Source organism: Mandrillus leucophaeus, unplaced genomic scaffold, assembly GCF_000951045.1.
Source record: "Mandrillus leucophaeus isolate KB7577 unplaced genomic scaffold, Mleu.le_1.0 Scaffold650, whole genome shotgun sequence".
Lineage (NCBI taxonomy): Eukaryota > Metazoa > Chordata > Mammalia > Primates > Cercopithecidae > Mandrillus > Mandrillus leucophaeus.
Genome location: NW_012107031.1, coordinates 991,791 through 1,008,613, shown reverse-complemented (window position 1 = coordinate 1,008,613; position 16,823 = coordinate 991,791). Strand labels below are relative to the sequence as shown.

The window sequence follows — 16,823 nt, the reverse complement described above, 5'->3', positions numbered from 1 at the left end:
CCAGATACTGTGAGCATCTTATCTACCCGACAGTTAAATTTTGTGAACTAAGAAAACGACATGTGGTTTCTGCATCAGGCCACATCTGCTTTGCTGGCAGGAGCTGGCGTCATCGAGTCGCTCAGACACGGCTTCAGCAGGAGCATCTTTCTGTGCCCACGCAGCAGAGGCAGACCGTGGCAGTGGGGGGTTCATGGTGGCAGATGTCGGGGAGACAGCTGGAATTTCCCAGGTGACACCCCCACAGGGTGTTGCAGCCAGACACCATTCCATCCGAAACGTAGACAGGGAAGCCTCCCTGTCGGAATGTGTTTGCTCCTAATATGGTTTTCCCATAGTGTGAGCGTGTCCGTGTTTTTGTGTTTCCATATTACCATTCTCGCTTTGCTTTTAAAACAGCAACAAAGAGGAATATTGGTCTTTGTGACTGCCAGTGTGGTGCATGCCAGAATCTCATGCTTGCTGGTCTGAAGCCGCCAGATGGTGGTAGGATTGTGTGTGGTTTTGTTTCCTCTGCTTTTTTAAAAGTCGTGAAGTGGGAGAGACTGAGAAGTGGGAGATTGGCTGGAAGATTATCATCTGATAACAGTTTGCAGTGTCTTCCACCCTGTGTGTGGGCACAGTGGTGTCTTCCAAAAATGTGACGCTGACCCTACCTAGCGTTTGCTGAATGTGCAGTATTAGCTGTCCCGTAAACACCAGCTGGGTTATTCATTACGTACTCAGCTATATACAGTAGCTGAATAAAACAGGTTTTAAAACACACACACACAGGAAATTTTCTGCATGTTTTTCTCTTCCTTGAAGATGGAAGTGAGTTGTTAGGATTGCCATTGTAGCAAAAGGGAAGTTGTACTTCCTTTGTTGGGGGCTTTGTGGGTTTATTTTTGAAAATCTTTTCAAGTTCTTTTACTTTTGTCCTAAGGAACCTAGTTTCACAGCTTAAAGGACTGATGTTTCTCTTCTGTTAGTTTCCTTGAAATCAGATTGTGTGTTTGTTGCAAGCACATTTAGATTAAGCTTGTCCGACCCATAGCCTGTGGGTCCCATGCGCCGCAGGATGGCTTTGAATGTGGCCCAACACAAATTCATAAACTTTCTTAAAACAGATGTTTTTTGCGTTTTGTTTATTTTATTTTATTTTAATTTAATTTAATTTAATTTTATTTTATTTTATCTTTAAGATGGAGTCTCACTCTGTTGCCCAGACTGGAGTGCAATGGCGTGATTTGGCTCACTGCAACCTCTGCCTCCCGAGTTCAAGCAATTTTCCTGCCTCAGCTTCCTGAGTAGCTGGGATTACAGGTGCCTGCCTCCACGCCGGGCTAATTTTTTGTATTTTTAGTAGAGACGGGGTTTCACCATGCTGGCCAGGCTGGTCTTGAACTCCCAACCTTAGGCGAACCACCATGCCTGGCCTGTTTGTTTGGTTTTTAGCTCATCAGCTATCGTTAGTGTATTTTATGTGTGGCCCAAGATAATTCTGCCATGTAGCACAGGGAAGCCAAAAGATTGGACATACCCAACTGAGATGATCTTGTAAATGGCACAGGCAAAAAAGTTTGTGTTTTGCAGCCATTTCCAAGGCTAACATAAGGTATCAGGATGCTGCTCAGTGACTTATGTGTGATCAGGGTCTCTACTGAGTGGAGAGGGGATACTTGTCTGGTGTGAACAGAGTCAGGTCTCTGTGAAGACTTGTGATACCAAAAACTGGTCACTTCTCCATTTTCTCCCTCTCTCCCTCCACCCCCTGTAGTTAAACAAATGTAGAGCATCAAATGATGCCACTTTCTCCTGGTTGTCCGTCTCTCCACGACCAAGGGTAAAAATAAAACGCTGATGAAGCCAGAGGAGCATGGTTTGTTCATTTGAAGTTCTTAATATCCTGAGTGCTGGCTTCGACCTTTAATGAAAATGACGGTCCTCCTGGCAGGGGTCGGCTGCCTCACAAATGTGCAGCTTAAAGAACAAGGATAGTTTCCCTGAACAAGAGAAACAGCAGCAAGCGTGGAAGTCCTCAGTGCATCAGGAACACTCTGCTAATTACAGCAAGAGTGGGATGCCTGGCCAGGCATGGTGGCTCATGCCTGTAATCCCAGCACTTTGGGAGTCTGAGGCGGGCAGATCACTTGAGGTCAGGAGTTCGAGACCAGCCTGGCCAACATGGTGAAACCTCGTCTCTACTAAAAATACAAAAATTAGCCGGGAGTGGTGGCGCATGCCTGTAATTCCAGCTACTTGGGAGGCTGAGGCAGGAGAATTGCTTGAACCCGGGAGGTGGAAGTTGCAGTGAGCTGAGATGGCGCCACTGCACTCCAGCCTGGGCAACAGAGCAAGACTCCGTCTCAGGAAAAACAAAAAGAGTGGGATGCCCAACAGCAAGGAACTGCTGGTTTGTTACTTCGTGAGTTTTCTAAGGCACCTTCCAGCTCTAAGGTCACCATGAAAATCCATCATTTCCACTCTATGAGGGCAGGGGGGCTGTGTCTTTAGTTCATAGCACAATAATTAGACCAAGGTAACATTTCCTAAAAATTTGTTGACTATGGGAACACTATCCTTTCTCTACTCTAGCATCTTGGTTGCCAGAAAGAGGGGTCATCCGGTCTAACTTGGAGATCACCTAAGAGATCCACCTTATAGACCCCTAGGCTGATGTACCCACCTCTAGCCAAGGTCTGGCTAGCCCGTTGCCTGGAGCTTCCTTACTGATGAGTTATTTTGTTGGTCTGGATTATAACTGTCTACCTACTAGCCTTTTGGGATTTGCCCCTTGGTCTAGATCAAGCCTGTTCAACCTGCGGGCCTCATGTGGCTCAGGACAGCTTTGAATGCAGCCCAACACAAATTCGTGAGCTTTCTTAAAACGTCATGAGGCTGGGCATGGTGGCTCACACCTGTAATCCTAGCACTTCGGGAGGCCAAGGCGGGGGAATCACTTGAGGCCAGGAGTTCGAGACTAGCCTGGCCAACATGGTGAAATCCCATCTCTACTAAAAACACAAAAATTAGTGCACACTTGTAGTCCCAGCTGTTTGGGAGGCTGAGGTGGGAGGATCGCTTGAACCCGGGAGGTGGAGGTTGCAGTGAGCCGTGATCGCAGCGCACCACTCCAGCCTGGATGACAGTGAGACCATGTCTCAAAAAAAAAAAAAAATTATATATATATGAGATTTGTGATTTTTTTTTTTTAAAGTTCGTTTGCTGTTGTTCGTGTTAGTGTATTTTATGTGTGGCCCAAGACAATAATTCTTCCAATGTGGCCCAGGGAAGCCAAAAGATTGGACACCGCTGGTCGAAATCTTTGGGTAAAGCATGGTCTTAGCTAGGGCATCATGATTGAACTTTTCCAGGCCTAAGAATTGAGCTTCCTCTTCTCTTATTAGAATTCAGGTTCACACTCTGATGCCATTTGGAAACACTCTTACTTTCCTTTAAAGACTGTGTTCCGTCACTTCACGTTATAAAATAAAATAATCCTGAAACACGCCAGTGCGATTGCAGAGGAGGGGTGCCCAGCTTCGTGGTCAAGTCTGACGCTCGTGTGTGCGTGTGTGCAGAGCTGTGTCAGCTGTGGCTAGTGCTGGCCTCCAGGCATCCCCCGGGGCAGCAGATGGTGTACCCAGCCTTGCCCTGCTCGGTCCAGCCAGAGTGGCAGTGATGCACGCTGAGGGAACTTCTGTGATGCAGCACCCGGGCAGTCCTCCAGCCCGCTGTCAAGGTGAAAAGACCCCTGCCAATTCAGGACTTCTGGGCTGTCTGAGAGCAGGGGCTTGAGAGGAAGGAGAGACTATTTTCTCATGTATTGAAACTAAAATATTACAACCTGCCATGGGCCATTGCAGAAGTGTCCCTAAGTGGCCCTGAGTGTCCCATGACACAGTCCCGAGCCCTGGATTTTGTAGGAGCTTTCCTTTTCATTCTTGGCTGGAAGGAAGCTGGTGATGCAACTGTTGTGAGCTCTGAAATATAAAAATTAACAGTCAGGGGGGCCGGGCACAGTGGCTCATGCCTGTAATCCCAGCACTTTGGGAGGTCAAGGCGGGTGGATCACCTGAGGTCAGGAGTTCAAGACCAGCCTGGCCAACATGATGAAACCCCGTCTCTACTAAAAATATAAAAAATTATCCAGGCATGGTGGCGGGCACCTGTAATCTCAGCTACTCGGGAGACTGAGGCAGGAGAATTGCTTGAACCTAGGAGGTGGAGGTTGCAGTGGGCGGAAGTCGCACCATTGCACTCCAGCCTGGGCAACAGAGTGAGACTGTGTCTCAAAAAACAAACAAACAAACAAACAAAATTACAGTCAAGGGAAACCTAGGGTCAAGGTCACTATAAAAAGCTATTTAGCCAAGGGCAATGGCCTTCCTGTTTTGAAGGGGTGGGGGCAGAAGATGGAGGCTCACTGGAGTTGGTTTTCATAAGCCTCCTGGTACCCCAGCTTTTACTTCCATCAAATAACCATGTTGTGGATGCATAACTATTAATAAGTACAAACAGCACTTTCCAGGCAAGCCCTCTGGACTGCTCCTTCTAGGCCTTTGGTCTTCTGAGGTGTTTGGGAAGAAGGAACAATTCTGGCTTTCTTGGAAGCTGCCCTTTGCACTGTTCATTTGCCCTCTATGTACTGATTTGCCAGCTCCTTAGAGAAGGTAGATATTAGATGTGGGAGGAGTAGGGGTCATGATCTGGTGTCCAGTGTGTCCTTATGGACAGATGCCCCAGCCCAGCCAGAGTGAGTTACTCCGGCCTCTGCCTTCCTGTAGGACTCAGCTTATTCTTGCTACATCACAGCTCTGCTTAATTAGACCACTGATGTAACCAGTGCTCCTTATTTTTCCTATAAAATATTCCAGCCCCTGCCTTCAGGAAGCTCACAGACTCCCTCTAGCATGCACACACACTTCTCACACCTGAGTTGTAGGCTTCACCAGCATCCACTGTGTGCGCTCACAAACCTGTATATGCCAGTTGCACACACTGTTAAATAATTTAATTATAAGGTATGTAAATGTTTGCAATGTGAATGTGAAAACCAAGATTTGTCATTTCTACAAAACAAGTAGAATGTTTAGAAGTATATGATATTCATAAAAGTTGCTTTTGCAAAAAAAAAAAAAAAAACGCCATCAAATTAAGTATGGATAAGGCAACTGTAAAAGATTTGGGAACAAAATTTATAAAAATCTGGGATATTCAGATTGCTTTACAAGAAGCCCAACATGGAAATCACAGATTATGCATTTTGGGTGTGATTTATGCAACAAAGATAGCAGGAGACACTGGTCAGCGTATTTGGGGTTTTTGTTTGGAGTACAACCATCTATGATTGAGCCGAAGCCAGGCAGACCCTTGCAAAGACCACACAGGCAGGTGTGGGAGCTGGGCTTTGAAGCCACGTTGGCTAATTTCAGAGCTAAGCTTTTCAACCTGTGGTTCTTCTGCTTATGCTCCTGCTCATTTAGAAGATAGTTAGGAGTCTCTACTGAGACTCTAGATTAGCCACTGTGAGAGACACTGTTGCTGCTGAAACTCTATGGTTTGCAGGCTGCGTGGGGTGTGGTTTGCAGGCTGCGTGGGGTGTGGTTTGCAGGCTGCGTGGGGTGTGGTTTGCAGGCTGCGTGGGGTGTGCCTGCCATCCAAGTGTGTGGGAAAGAGGAGGGAGGTGGGAATACAGCTGCCAAGGAGCTCCCAAGACCCTTTTGGAGGTCAGTTGGGGGAGGACGGGGTCACTGACCTCAATAGGTAAGTTTTTGGTGTGCATCTGTTTTAGAAAAAGATTCCTGACACAGTATGTCACAGGGGAGCCTACACTCACGTGTGTTATATTTGGTGTGTGTGGTAGTTATGTACCCGGAAGCCAAAGATTTCCACTTTACTTAGATCTTTCATTTCTTTTTTTTATTTTTTATTTTTGAGATGGAGTCTCGCTCTGTCGCCCAGGCTGGAGTGCAGTGGCGCGATCTCCGCTCACTGCAACCTCTGCCTCCTGGGTTCAAGCGATTCTCCTGCCTCAGCCTCCCGAGTAGCCAGGATTACAGAGACCCACCACCACGCCTGGCTAATTTTTTGTGTTTTTAGTAGAGACAGGGTTTCACCATGTTGGCCAGGCTGGTCTCAAACTCCTGACCTCAGGCAATTGGCCAGTCTCGCCTCCCAAAGTGCTGGGATTACAGGCGGGAGCCACCGCGCCCGGCTACTTAGATCTTTTAAACTTGAACCCTGGTGGGTACAGTAATCAGTTTCACTGCGGGGGAAGGGGAGCTGCTGTTCAAATGCATGGGGTGCCTTCCATCAGCAGGCGGCAAGGGCAGCGGGGAGGGAGCAACCACTGGTGTCAGGATTCCAGCTGCTGTTTTGTAGACATCTTCAGCGACACTTGGGGGCTGGCTGTTGATTGCTGGTCGGTGTCCAGACAGGAGTCACGAGCCATTGAGTAGTTGGAGGTGGCTTTTTTTATCCACCACCCGTTCTTCCTCCACATTCTAGCTGGGTCCTGTGAAGGAGCTCTTCCTAACCAGACGGCTGCGGCCTTGGATCCTGCTGGTGCGGCCTCTCGGGCTCCCTCCCCTAGTTGTTTGGGTATTTCCAATATTTTGGACTTGTGCACAAGCTGCCTCTAGTTGAATTAATGCGTCCCTAAGGCCATAGGAGAGGGGGTTAGTTCGTGTTGGCTTTGTGGGGAATGTTAGTTGTGTGTTTTTAAATTAGGGTTTCTTTAATGGCAAATGGAACATTTTCTTCATTATGAGAACGCGCGTCGCCTATTACCTCTGTGCTTATGAAGCTGGGGGTAGGCAGCGAACTTAATAGCTTTTCAGAGCTTCTGCAGTGAGCGTTTGCGGGGAGGCTGCTGGTGCAGTGAGCATGTCAGCTGGCTTCCCTGGGCCAGCACTGGAAACAGTGAGCCCTCCTTATGGAAAAAGGATGCACGTTCCTATGCCAGTGCTTCTCACCAGGGACGAGCTTGCCCCCTGGGGACATTTCTAGTTGTCATGACTTGAGGGGTGTTACTGGCATCTAGTGGGTAGAGGCCAGGGAGGCTGCAAAGCATCCTACAATACACAGGACACAAAACATGATCATTCCTCTTTTTCTTGCCTTTTTTTTTTTTTTTTTTGAGACAGGGTCTCAGTCACTCAGGCTGGAGTGTGGTGGTGTGATCATAGCTCACCGTAGCCTTGAGCTCCTGAGTTCAAGTGATCCTCCCACCTCAGCCTCCTGAGTGGTTGGGACTGCAGGCGTACACCACCACACCTAGCTCATTATTCTTATTTTTTTTAGAGATGGGATCTTGCTGTGTTGCTAGCTGGTGTCGCTTAAAGCCAGAAGTTTGAGACCAAACTTAAGCGATCCTCCTGCCTCGGCCTCCCAGAGTGTTGGGATTATAGGCATGGCCATCACACCTGGCCAAAAATGGTCATTCTTGATAACAAAGAATGATCCAGTTCAAAATGTCAGCAGGGATGAGGCCGAGATTCCCCACTCCAGGTGAACCCTCCTTCCCTGGCCCCTCTCCTACAGAGGTGCCTGAGAGCATTCTCCTCTCCTCTGGTTCGGTCTGGCTCCTAATTAGCCCTCAAGCAATGTCAGCTCTCGGGAACAGCAGAGATGCACAGTGACTTACTGTAACGGCAGCATACTTTCACCAAAGCAGTTCTTCAATCTGGCTTCCTCCAGCCCTTCCCCTCCACGCCGCAGAAGCTGGGACTGACAAAACGGCTTTTCAATCCTCGCTCGCCACCTGCCCACACTGTAGCCCCCAAGAATGCCTGCCATTAGTCCCCTGCTATGCGGGGAGATGGCAGCTGCCTGCAAATGAGGCAGCTTGGAGGGACGGGACAATGCCACTCGATGGACCCACTGTCCTGCCTGTCGCTGCCAGGTCTCTGCAGCAAGGGGCAGTCTGACTTCGGACTTTAGGGGGCAAGGAAACTTTGCTTTTCTTATTTCCTCCCTACCCCCGCCCCAAATATGCATTAAACAATTTGTATTCTGTCTGTGACTTTAATGGGCCTCTTTGTCCTCAGCTGGGAATGTCTCCAGCTTGTCGTAGTGGGAGACAGCCCTTGGTATCCGTAGAAGCAGGCTTGGATTTTGTCTCTATTGCTGATCAGCTCTGTGGCCCTCAGCAAGGTCGTTAACCCTCCTGAGGCTCAGGTGTTTTCATTTGTAACATGGGGTTGATAATGCCTACCACAGAGGGTTACTGTCAGGATGGTGTTCCCTGCACTGCTTTTTCTGTGTCCCTCCAACCAATCTTTGTAAGCTGCTCAACGGCCTGGCACCTGTCTTTACCGTCCTTGAAATCACATTAGTTTTGCTGCACGGTAGGACTCCGGCCATGGAGTGCAGTGCACCCCCGGAAAGATAGTTGATGTCCTAATCCCTGGCGCCCGTGAATGTGACCGTTTGGACACATGGTCTTTGCTGATGTAATCAAGTTAGGATGAGGTCATTAAGGTGGGCCCTAATCCAGTAGGACTGGGGTCTTTATAGGAAGAGGGAAATCTGGACACACATATACACACACATACACACAGCAATGCCTTCACACAGGTCTCATGGGAAGATGGACACACACAAGCGGTGAGCCTAGCACAACAGAGGCAGAAATTTGAACAATGCAGCTGCAAGCCAAGCAATGCCAGAGTCACCAGCAGCAAGGAGAAGGCAAGGAAGGACTCTCCCTGTAGGTTTCAGAGTGAGCACGGCCCTGCCGACAACTGGATTTCAGATTTTTAGCCTCCAGAACTATGGTTGCTTTAAGCCAGCCGGTTTGGGATGCTTTGTTATAGCAGTCCCAAAAACCAATACAAATACTCAGTGAACGCTCGTGGAACGTGTGTCTTCATCTGCAAAATGTATGGTGCTGGGCCCAGCAGTCATGCTTTGGCAGCCCAGCCCCTGGATGGTTCACTTCTTCCTTTCCACTGATGATTCCTTCACAGATCACCCACAGATCATACTGGCTGGTTTTGTGCTGCTTTGTTAGAAAAGTGTTTGCTTGTTATGGGAGGAAGTTTTCACACGTACCACACTGAGCAGGGTTACGTTTTTGCCGTAAAGTATTTGTGCATCTGTAAGCAGTGGCATCAAGTCACCAACTTAGATTTCTTTTAGCAGCACATTGGTTCCTGGTTCTGGTAAGAAGCCTGAGAGGCCATTGCTCCCTCCTCTCTTCTCCTTTCAAGAAGCAGAATCAAATCAAAGCGGCTCTAAAAATAAGGAAATGGATATGCTTGCAAAACAGGGGTGCCAGGCCCAGAGGAAGAGCAGGCTCAAGTTGGTGGCTAAGGGAGGTCACTGGGGACTCAGGCCCTTTCTCTCTTCTGTCCACAGCAGTGTCATCCTGAGGCAGGTGTCCCCATGGCCATAGGATGGCTGATGGCAGCAGCTGCGCAGTCTGCTCCCTTGTTTGTGGCCTATGGAGCCCTTTGGTGTGTTTCTTTTAAGATCAGGAAAACTTTCCCCAGAAGCCTGCCCAGCAGCCTCCTCTCCATGTCTTTGTCCTATCCCCGAACCAGCCACTGCCAACGGGGATGGAGTTAGCATCATGGGCCTAGACCAGCCATGTGAGGGCGAATGGGTGCTGCAGTCAGCCACAGTGCCCTGCCACACTCGCCAGATTCACAACTCTGACCCTTTTTTAGTGGTCATGATAAGGGTGCCCCAAAGATGTCTATGTTCTAATCTCTAGAACCTGTGAATGTTACTGTACGTGGCCAAAGGGGTCTCTGCTGATGTGTGCTGATGTGGTTAAGGGTCTTGAGGCGGGGAGATGATCCTGGATGGTCCAGGTAGGTCCCGTGTAATCAGAAGGATTCTCATAAGAAGGAGGCAGGAAAATTGGAGGCGGAGAGAGATGTAAGGACAGAAGCAGAGGTCAGAGGAGGGAGAAGATGCTGCACTGCTGGCTTTGAAGATGGACAAAGGGGCCACGAGCCAAGGACTGTGGGCAGCTTCTAGAAGTGGGAAAAGGCAAGGAAATAGATTCTCCCCTGAAGCCTCCAGAAGGTGGTACCTGACACCCTGATATTAGACCAGTGAAACTGATTTTGGACTTCTGACTTCCAGAACTGTAAAATGAACTTTTGGGAGTTTTTTTTGTTTTTTTGTTTTTTTTTGAGACAGAGTCTCGCCCTGTCATCCAGGCTGGAGTGCAGTGGCCGTGATCTTGGCTCACTGCAAGCTCCACCTCCCGGGTTCACACCGTTCTCCTGCCTCAGCCTCCCAAGTAGCTGGGACTACAGGCGCCCACCACCACGCCCGGCTAATTTTTTTGTATTTTTAGTAGAGATGGGGTTTCACCGGGTTAGCCAGGATGGTCTCAATCTCCTGACCTCATGATCTGCCCGCCTTGGTCTCCCAAAGTGCTGGGATTACAGGCGTGAGCCCCCGCGCCCGGCCAAACTTCTGTTGTTTTAAGCCACTAAGCTTGTGGTCATTTATTACAGCAGCAAAGGGAAATGAATACAGCATTGTATCTCTAGGCTGACCAGGAATCAATATAGAACTTTGCTAAGATTAAGCATCTTGTTTGTATTTTATATCTTTTACACAAGTATTTGAGGATTAAACACAAGACAAACCCAGTCCCTGGTCCTGCCTCCAGATAGGGCCAGCCTGGTGATTTGCTCTCAAAATGGTAAATGTCGGTTCCTTTATTCAACACCAGTGCTAGGTGCCGAGACACAGAAGTAAGGTGTTGTCTTCACTCAAGCTGCTGTGTGTGCCTCGGCCAGCCATTTGATTCCATAAATACGCCCACTCGCAAATGGGAGCTCTTCCAGATGTCTTCTCTGCCTTTGTAGCTCAGGCCAGTTTCCTCTGAAGCTTATTCAAACCTGCTGATTTTTGTTTAAGTTCTTGCAAGGGTTAGGAAGAGCATAAGACATTAAGCACTTCCACAGATGGACCTATTTTTAGGGTGCCCCATGTTGCCAAGATCAGTAGTGATTCTGACAGCTCAGTCCTGGGGTCCACAGGATGTCATCTGCCTCCTGTCCTCGTGCCAGTTGGACAGAGACACTGCTGTTTGGAAGTTTTCTTTGTGGTTCTTTATTTCCTCTCCTCTCTCGGGCTTCCTGTTCTACAGAGGCACAGTGGTGGAGCCACATACATTGTGTCTAGAAATTGTTGTTATTGTTCAGCTCTTTCCTTTCCTTTCCTTCCCTTTCCTTCCCTTTCCTTCCCTTTCCTTCCCTTTCCTTTCCATTCCATTCCTTTTTTGTTGTTATTGAGACAGAGTCTCACTCTGTTGCCCAGGCTGGAGTGCAGTGGCACGATCTCAGCTCACTGCAGCCTCCACCTCCCAGGTTCAAGCGATTCTCAAGCTACTCCTCCCGGGTAGCTGGGATTACCAGCACGTGCCACCGTGCCTGGCTGATTTTTGTATTTTTAGTGGAGACAAAGTTTCACCATGTTGGCCAGGCTGGTCTCGAACTCCTGACCTCAGGTGATCCGCCTGCCTCAGCCTTCCAAAGTGCTGGGGTTACAGGAATGAGCCACCGCGCCTGGTCAGTTCATCTGTTTCTGAGAAGCCTTGGGCTTTCCTGGGGATAAGTGACCAGTGGCAATCTATGGGAAATATCTGGGAAGGTGACAGAAGTAATGAAGCCGAGAAACGGAGTGGGGGCACTGACATTTGAGATGATCTTTTCCAACATCATAATTCTATCTTGAGGAAACTGAGGCATGAGTTATCCATGAAGCAGCTCTCCATCCCTGAACTCCCTATAGTAGCTTAGCAAGGATGGAGCACAATCTCTGTGGTACCGATTACACAGGGCCAGGTTCTAGAAGCAAAATGTGAGAGCTGGCTGTAAAGCACTAACACCCAGAATAGCATGTAGACCAATAGGTTTGGCATAGATTGTTCTAGGCTCTCGTCTCTGCTCTGTCCCATCTCCCTTTGTCCATAACAAGTGCCATATACCCGGGGGGATAAATGCATAGATGCTGGAGCTTCAGCCTAGGTTTGAGTTCCACTTACTAGCAACGTAACCTGGGACAAATCACTTGGGCATTTTTTCCTTTGTGTAACATGGGATGGTCACAGTACCGATGCAGCTGGAGGTGCTGCGAGGATTAAATGAGTTGAAGTGTGCAGAGTACTCACGGCAGTGCCTGGCGCATCCTAAGCACTGTACGTCTTCCTGCAACCTTACACATTGTTCTCCAGCGTTGTAAATGACCACGTGCAATTCCATCGCATGGTGGTGCTCTATGGTTGATTTAACCAGATCCCTGTAATGGGATTTTGTTTCCATCTTTTGACGCTGTAAACAACATTTCGATGACTACCCTTGTAGGTAAGGACTTTCTTTCACTCTTAATCATTTCTGCAGGTTAAATTTCTAGAATGAGAATTGCTGGGTGAAAGAAAAATCTTTCAAGGTTTTTCTTGATAGACGCTACATTTTGCTCCAGGAAAGTAGTAGTTGACACTCCTACCATCAGTGAGTGAGTGTGCCAATTTCCTTGTGTAGCCAGGTGATTAACTTTTAATCAAATGAAGGCCCAGAAAGAAATAGGAAATATTTCCGTGGGAGTAAAACGTTCCTCATCTTTGCTTATATGCAGTAAAAAGCTCAGAACTTGGAGAGCGCAGAAAGCAGGGCAGAGTTTGTGAAAACAGCGCCCTCTGCTGGCTCTCCCTGGTGTGAACAGTGGCAGATGGCGATGCTGAGATGGTCGTGGCATCCCCTGCTCTTTGGAGGCAGGTACATTTTTAAGAGACTCTGGTCATAAAAGTCAGACTTGGGCAATACTTGACCCTCGCTTGGGTTCTTTTACAGCAGTGGTTTCAACAGGCGTGATTTGTTTTCCAACACTTGGTACTCTCTGGAGACATTTTGGAGGAACTGAAGTCTGGGGGTAGGGTTAAAGGAAGTCTGCTATTGACTTCTGGTGGGTAGAGGCCAAGGATACTGCTAAACATCTCACACTGCACAGCCCAGCCCAGCGACAAAGCAGCCTTCAGCCCAGGATGTCAATATTGTCCAGGCTGAGAAAACCCTGTTTTTAGAGGAATAGAGGCATTGCCCTAAGAAGGTTTCTCTTTTCTGACTGAAATAAAATGTAGAAATATTAAGATATGGTATATGTGTCACAGTTACTATTATTTGGTTGTAGAAACCTGATGGTTTTGCAAAATGCGATGGAAAACAGGTGGAGCTGAACTAGTAAATGGGGATTTCTAGAAGGGAGGATACAGGAAAAGCCAACCCGTAGTAATGTCACAGTACTAATAAGAGAGGGAAAGTTCTTCTACCAATTCAGCATGGTTAAACCTGCTGCAAATCCTGGTGGCTTTCCCTTGAAGGTCTTGTCTGTTAAAAATAGTGCTTTATTTGACACTTTTCCCCAAATTCACAAGCACCCGTGTTTTCATAACGTTCATAATTGCGCCCTCCAGTGTTCAGTGCAGAATTACCATGTGTGGTTATAATTTGCTCTCCCACGCCCTAGTAAATGCTGATTCAAGCATTGTTTTTAAGAGGGAGAAGGAAGAGAAGAACTTTAAAAATAGTCTTAGAGAAGGTGTGCCTGAAGGGAAAAGTATGACGAGAATTTCGGGAAAATCAAACTGGGCTGCAACTTCCTTCAGTATTTGCTGAGCTTGAAGACCTCTGTTCCTGGTGTTGCCCAAGCCCATTTAAAAAATGTCCTATTACTGGCTGGGCATGGTGGCTCACGTCTTAATCCCAGCACTTTGGGAGACTGAGGCGGGTGGATCACCTGAGGTCAGGAGTTCGAGACCAGCCTGGCCAACATGGTGAAACTCCATCTCTACTGAAAAAAAAAAAGTGAAAAAAATCAGCTGGGTGTGATGGCACGCGCTTGCAATCCCAGCTACTTAGGAGGCTGAGGCAGGAGAATCGTTTGAACCCAGGAGGTGGAGGTTGCAGTGAGCCATGATTGCACCACTGCACTCCAGCCTGGGCAACACAGCAAGACTCCATCTCAAAAAAAAAAAAAAAAAAAAAGCCCTGCTACCTCATTTTGCTTTAGCCTTGCTATTCTCTGAATTACTTGTATTCTAGAACATTTGTCTTGAAATAATTAGCTAGCATGGCTGCCTTGGCTGTTCTAAATAATGTTAAGAGGCTTATTTTGTCAGAATTGTTGAGAAAAACTACAGCTCTTCCCTAAACAGCAGATACTATCTTGATTATCTTTCATGAGAAGTATTTTTCAAGCTATAGGTCATGGTCGATTTATAGGTTGTAAAGTCAATTTCTAGATTACAATCAACATTACCAAAAAAAACCCAGATGGAATAGAAACTATCACACAGTGTGGTATATGGTAAGAGCAGCCTTTAGTGATACAGAAATCTGTCACCATACGTACAGACATGTTTACGTGTGCCTGTGTGTAAGCACACATGTGCATGATGAGAGCCTTCTAAAGGTAGTGGCTTAGATTTTACAACGTGGTGAAATCTGACTTGTTTATAAAGTTCTCTAAAGACCTCCATGATCCCTGCTAGTCTTCTATCCCTTACCTTTGCCTCTGTTGTTTTTTCAGGTGGGACCAGGGAGATTGGATCTGCTCTCACCAGGATGTGCATGAGGCACAGAAGCATAGAAGCCAAGCTGAGGCAGTTTTCGAGGTGAGGAGCATGTTTCGGCCCCGATCGCCAATGCCCTTGCAGGTTTCAGGTTAAGGAAGCAGTCATGCATGACACACAGCATTTAAATCCCCACAACCTGTCTGGCTTGACTCATTCATTGGCTGAGTATTTGTTAGGCATCTGCTGCATGCCAGGCACTGGTCGAGGCCCTGGGGATGCAGCAGACCACCAGCCAGCCAGGCCCCTGCCTTCACAGAGCCTGTGCTCCTGCATGGGTCTCTCCTTACCCTTTGTCTCTGCGAGGAGCCAGTGCAGCCTGCTGAGGCCTTTTGGGACCCCACTGCCCTGGGGGAGCCTCGTAAGAAGAGGGGCTGCGAAATTGGAGAGTGAGATGTGACTTGGTATCCTGTGTGCATCCTCCAGACTCACTGAGGAATGTGGCAGCTCACAGACCCCTCCACACCGCCAGCTTCCCGTCTGGCTTCCAGGCATCCAGAATAGGGAAGAAATGGTAGTAGCTGGCAACGGAATTGAGTTACAAATGTTGAAGTGAACGTGGACATTGTTTTCCAAGCAGATCAGCATCATTCAGCAGTTTTACATGATTCTGTTTGGGAGAAAATGAAGGGGCGCACCTGCAGAGACCTTCACCCCTCAGTGACCCCGAGGCTGGCGGTGCAGCTCGAGAATTTTCTGGGTCTCTTCACTCTTCTCTTTCTCCAGGCTGTGCACACTTAGTGTATGTTTATGACCTGTCATGCCGCATGCACATCAGAATCTTGTGGGTCTTTTTTAAAAATAGTGACGCTGGGCCCTCAAAGTCTCCACAGGGGGTGAGATAAGGCCCAGGTGTCTTTGCATTTTGGAGGTCCCTGTTGTGCAGCTCTCAGTGGTTCTGCAAGTGGACTTGTTAATACAAACACTGGAATATCACAGGGAAAATGGGAAGAAGGTCACTTCTGCCAGTCACATTGACAGCTTCTTAATAGTCATTGAAAAACATTTTTCGGGCCGGGAGCAGTGGCTCATGCCTGTAATCCCAGCACTTTGGGAGGCCGAGGCGGGTGGATCACGAGGTCAGGAGATCAAGACCATCCTGGCCAACATGGTGAAACCCTGTCTCTACTAAAATACAAAAAATTAGTCGGGCGGGGTGGTGAACTCCTGTAGTCCCAGCTACCTGGGAGGCTGAGGCAGGGGAATCGCTTGAACCTGGGAGGTGGAGGTTGCAGTGAGCCGAGATTGCACCACTGCACTCCTCGTGACAGAGCGAGACTCCGTCTTTAAAAAAAAAAAAAAAAAACAAAACAAAACCCAAGAGAAGCATTCTTGGAACATGACCGTTCTGGAGCCCAGGGGTTTAGATGAGAACGTCAGTTTCAGGTAATTGTAATTTAGGTATGTTTTGGCAACCACACTTCAATCCTGACAACAGAATGTATCTATTTAATTTCTCCCTTTTTCCCCCCTGCTTGCTCAAAGCGCTTTAATTGATTGTCTGATAAACCCACTTCAAGAACAGATGGAAGAATGGAAGAAAGTGGCCAACCAGCTGGATAAAGACCATGCAAAAGGTATAGGGGCGAGACGTCTAGTGCATCATTGCACGCTGGGGGGCGCTGTGGGAAGTTGCCAGCTGCTGCCTGGCCCCTCTGCTAGGTTTATTGGTGTCACCAAAACAGCTAAGGGCCCATTCTGTCCCTGCTTCTCCTGTAGGTGTCAGGGGATGAGGAGAACAAAGTGATCCCGTTGTGAGGCTGAGTGCTGTTTCTTTGGTGTGAACCAACATTCAGCAGCTGATAGTCTGATCCCTCAGTGGCATGAATTGTATTCAGCTGAATTAAGAATAAATCACAGGGTGGGTGCGGTGGCTCAGCCCTGTTATCCCAGCACTTTGGGAGGCCGAGGCAGGCGGATCACTTGAGGTCAGGAGTTTGAGACCCCATCTCTACTAAAAATACAAAAAGTAGCCAAGCATGGTGGTGGGTGCCTGTAATCCCAGCTACTCGGGAGGCTGAGACACAAAAATTGCTTGAACCCGGGAGGCGGAGGTTGCAGTGAGCCAAGATTGCACCACTGCACTCCAGCCTGGGCAACACAGCAAGACTCCATCTCAAAAAAAAAAAAAAAAAAAAAGCCCTGCCACCTCATTTTGCTTTAGCCTTGCTATTCTCTGAATTACTTGTATTCTAGAACATTTGTCTTGAAATAATTAGCTAGCATGGCTGCCTTGGCTGTT

The 16,823-nt window shown here is 48.0% G+C and overlaps 1 protein-coding gene across 2 annotated transcripts in view; it reads left to right on the top strand.

The window, feature by feature from the left end:
* MTSS1 (metastasis suppressor 1) overlaps nucleotides 1-16,823 on the top strand; it is a 171,331-nt gene that overhangs the window by 106,645 nt on the left and 47,863 nt on the right. For both annotated transcript variants that reach the window (XM_012001157.1, XM_012001156.1), the window contains exons 3-4: nucleotides 14,539-14,623; nucleotides 16,067-16,158. In XM_012001157.1, the coding sequence (XP_011856547.1) occupies nucleotides 14,539-14,623; nucleotides 16,067-16,158 (177 nt within the window). The remainder of the gene's footprint in view (nucleotides 1-14,538; nucleotides 14,624-16,066; nucleotides 16,159-16,823) is intronic.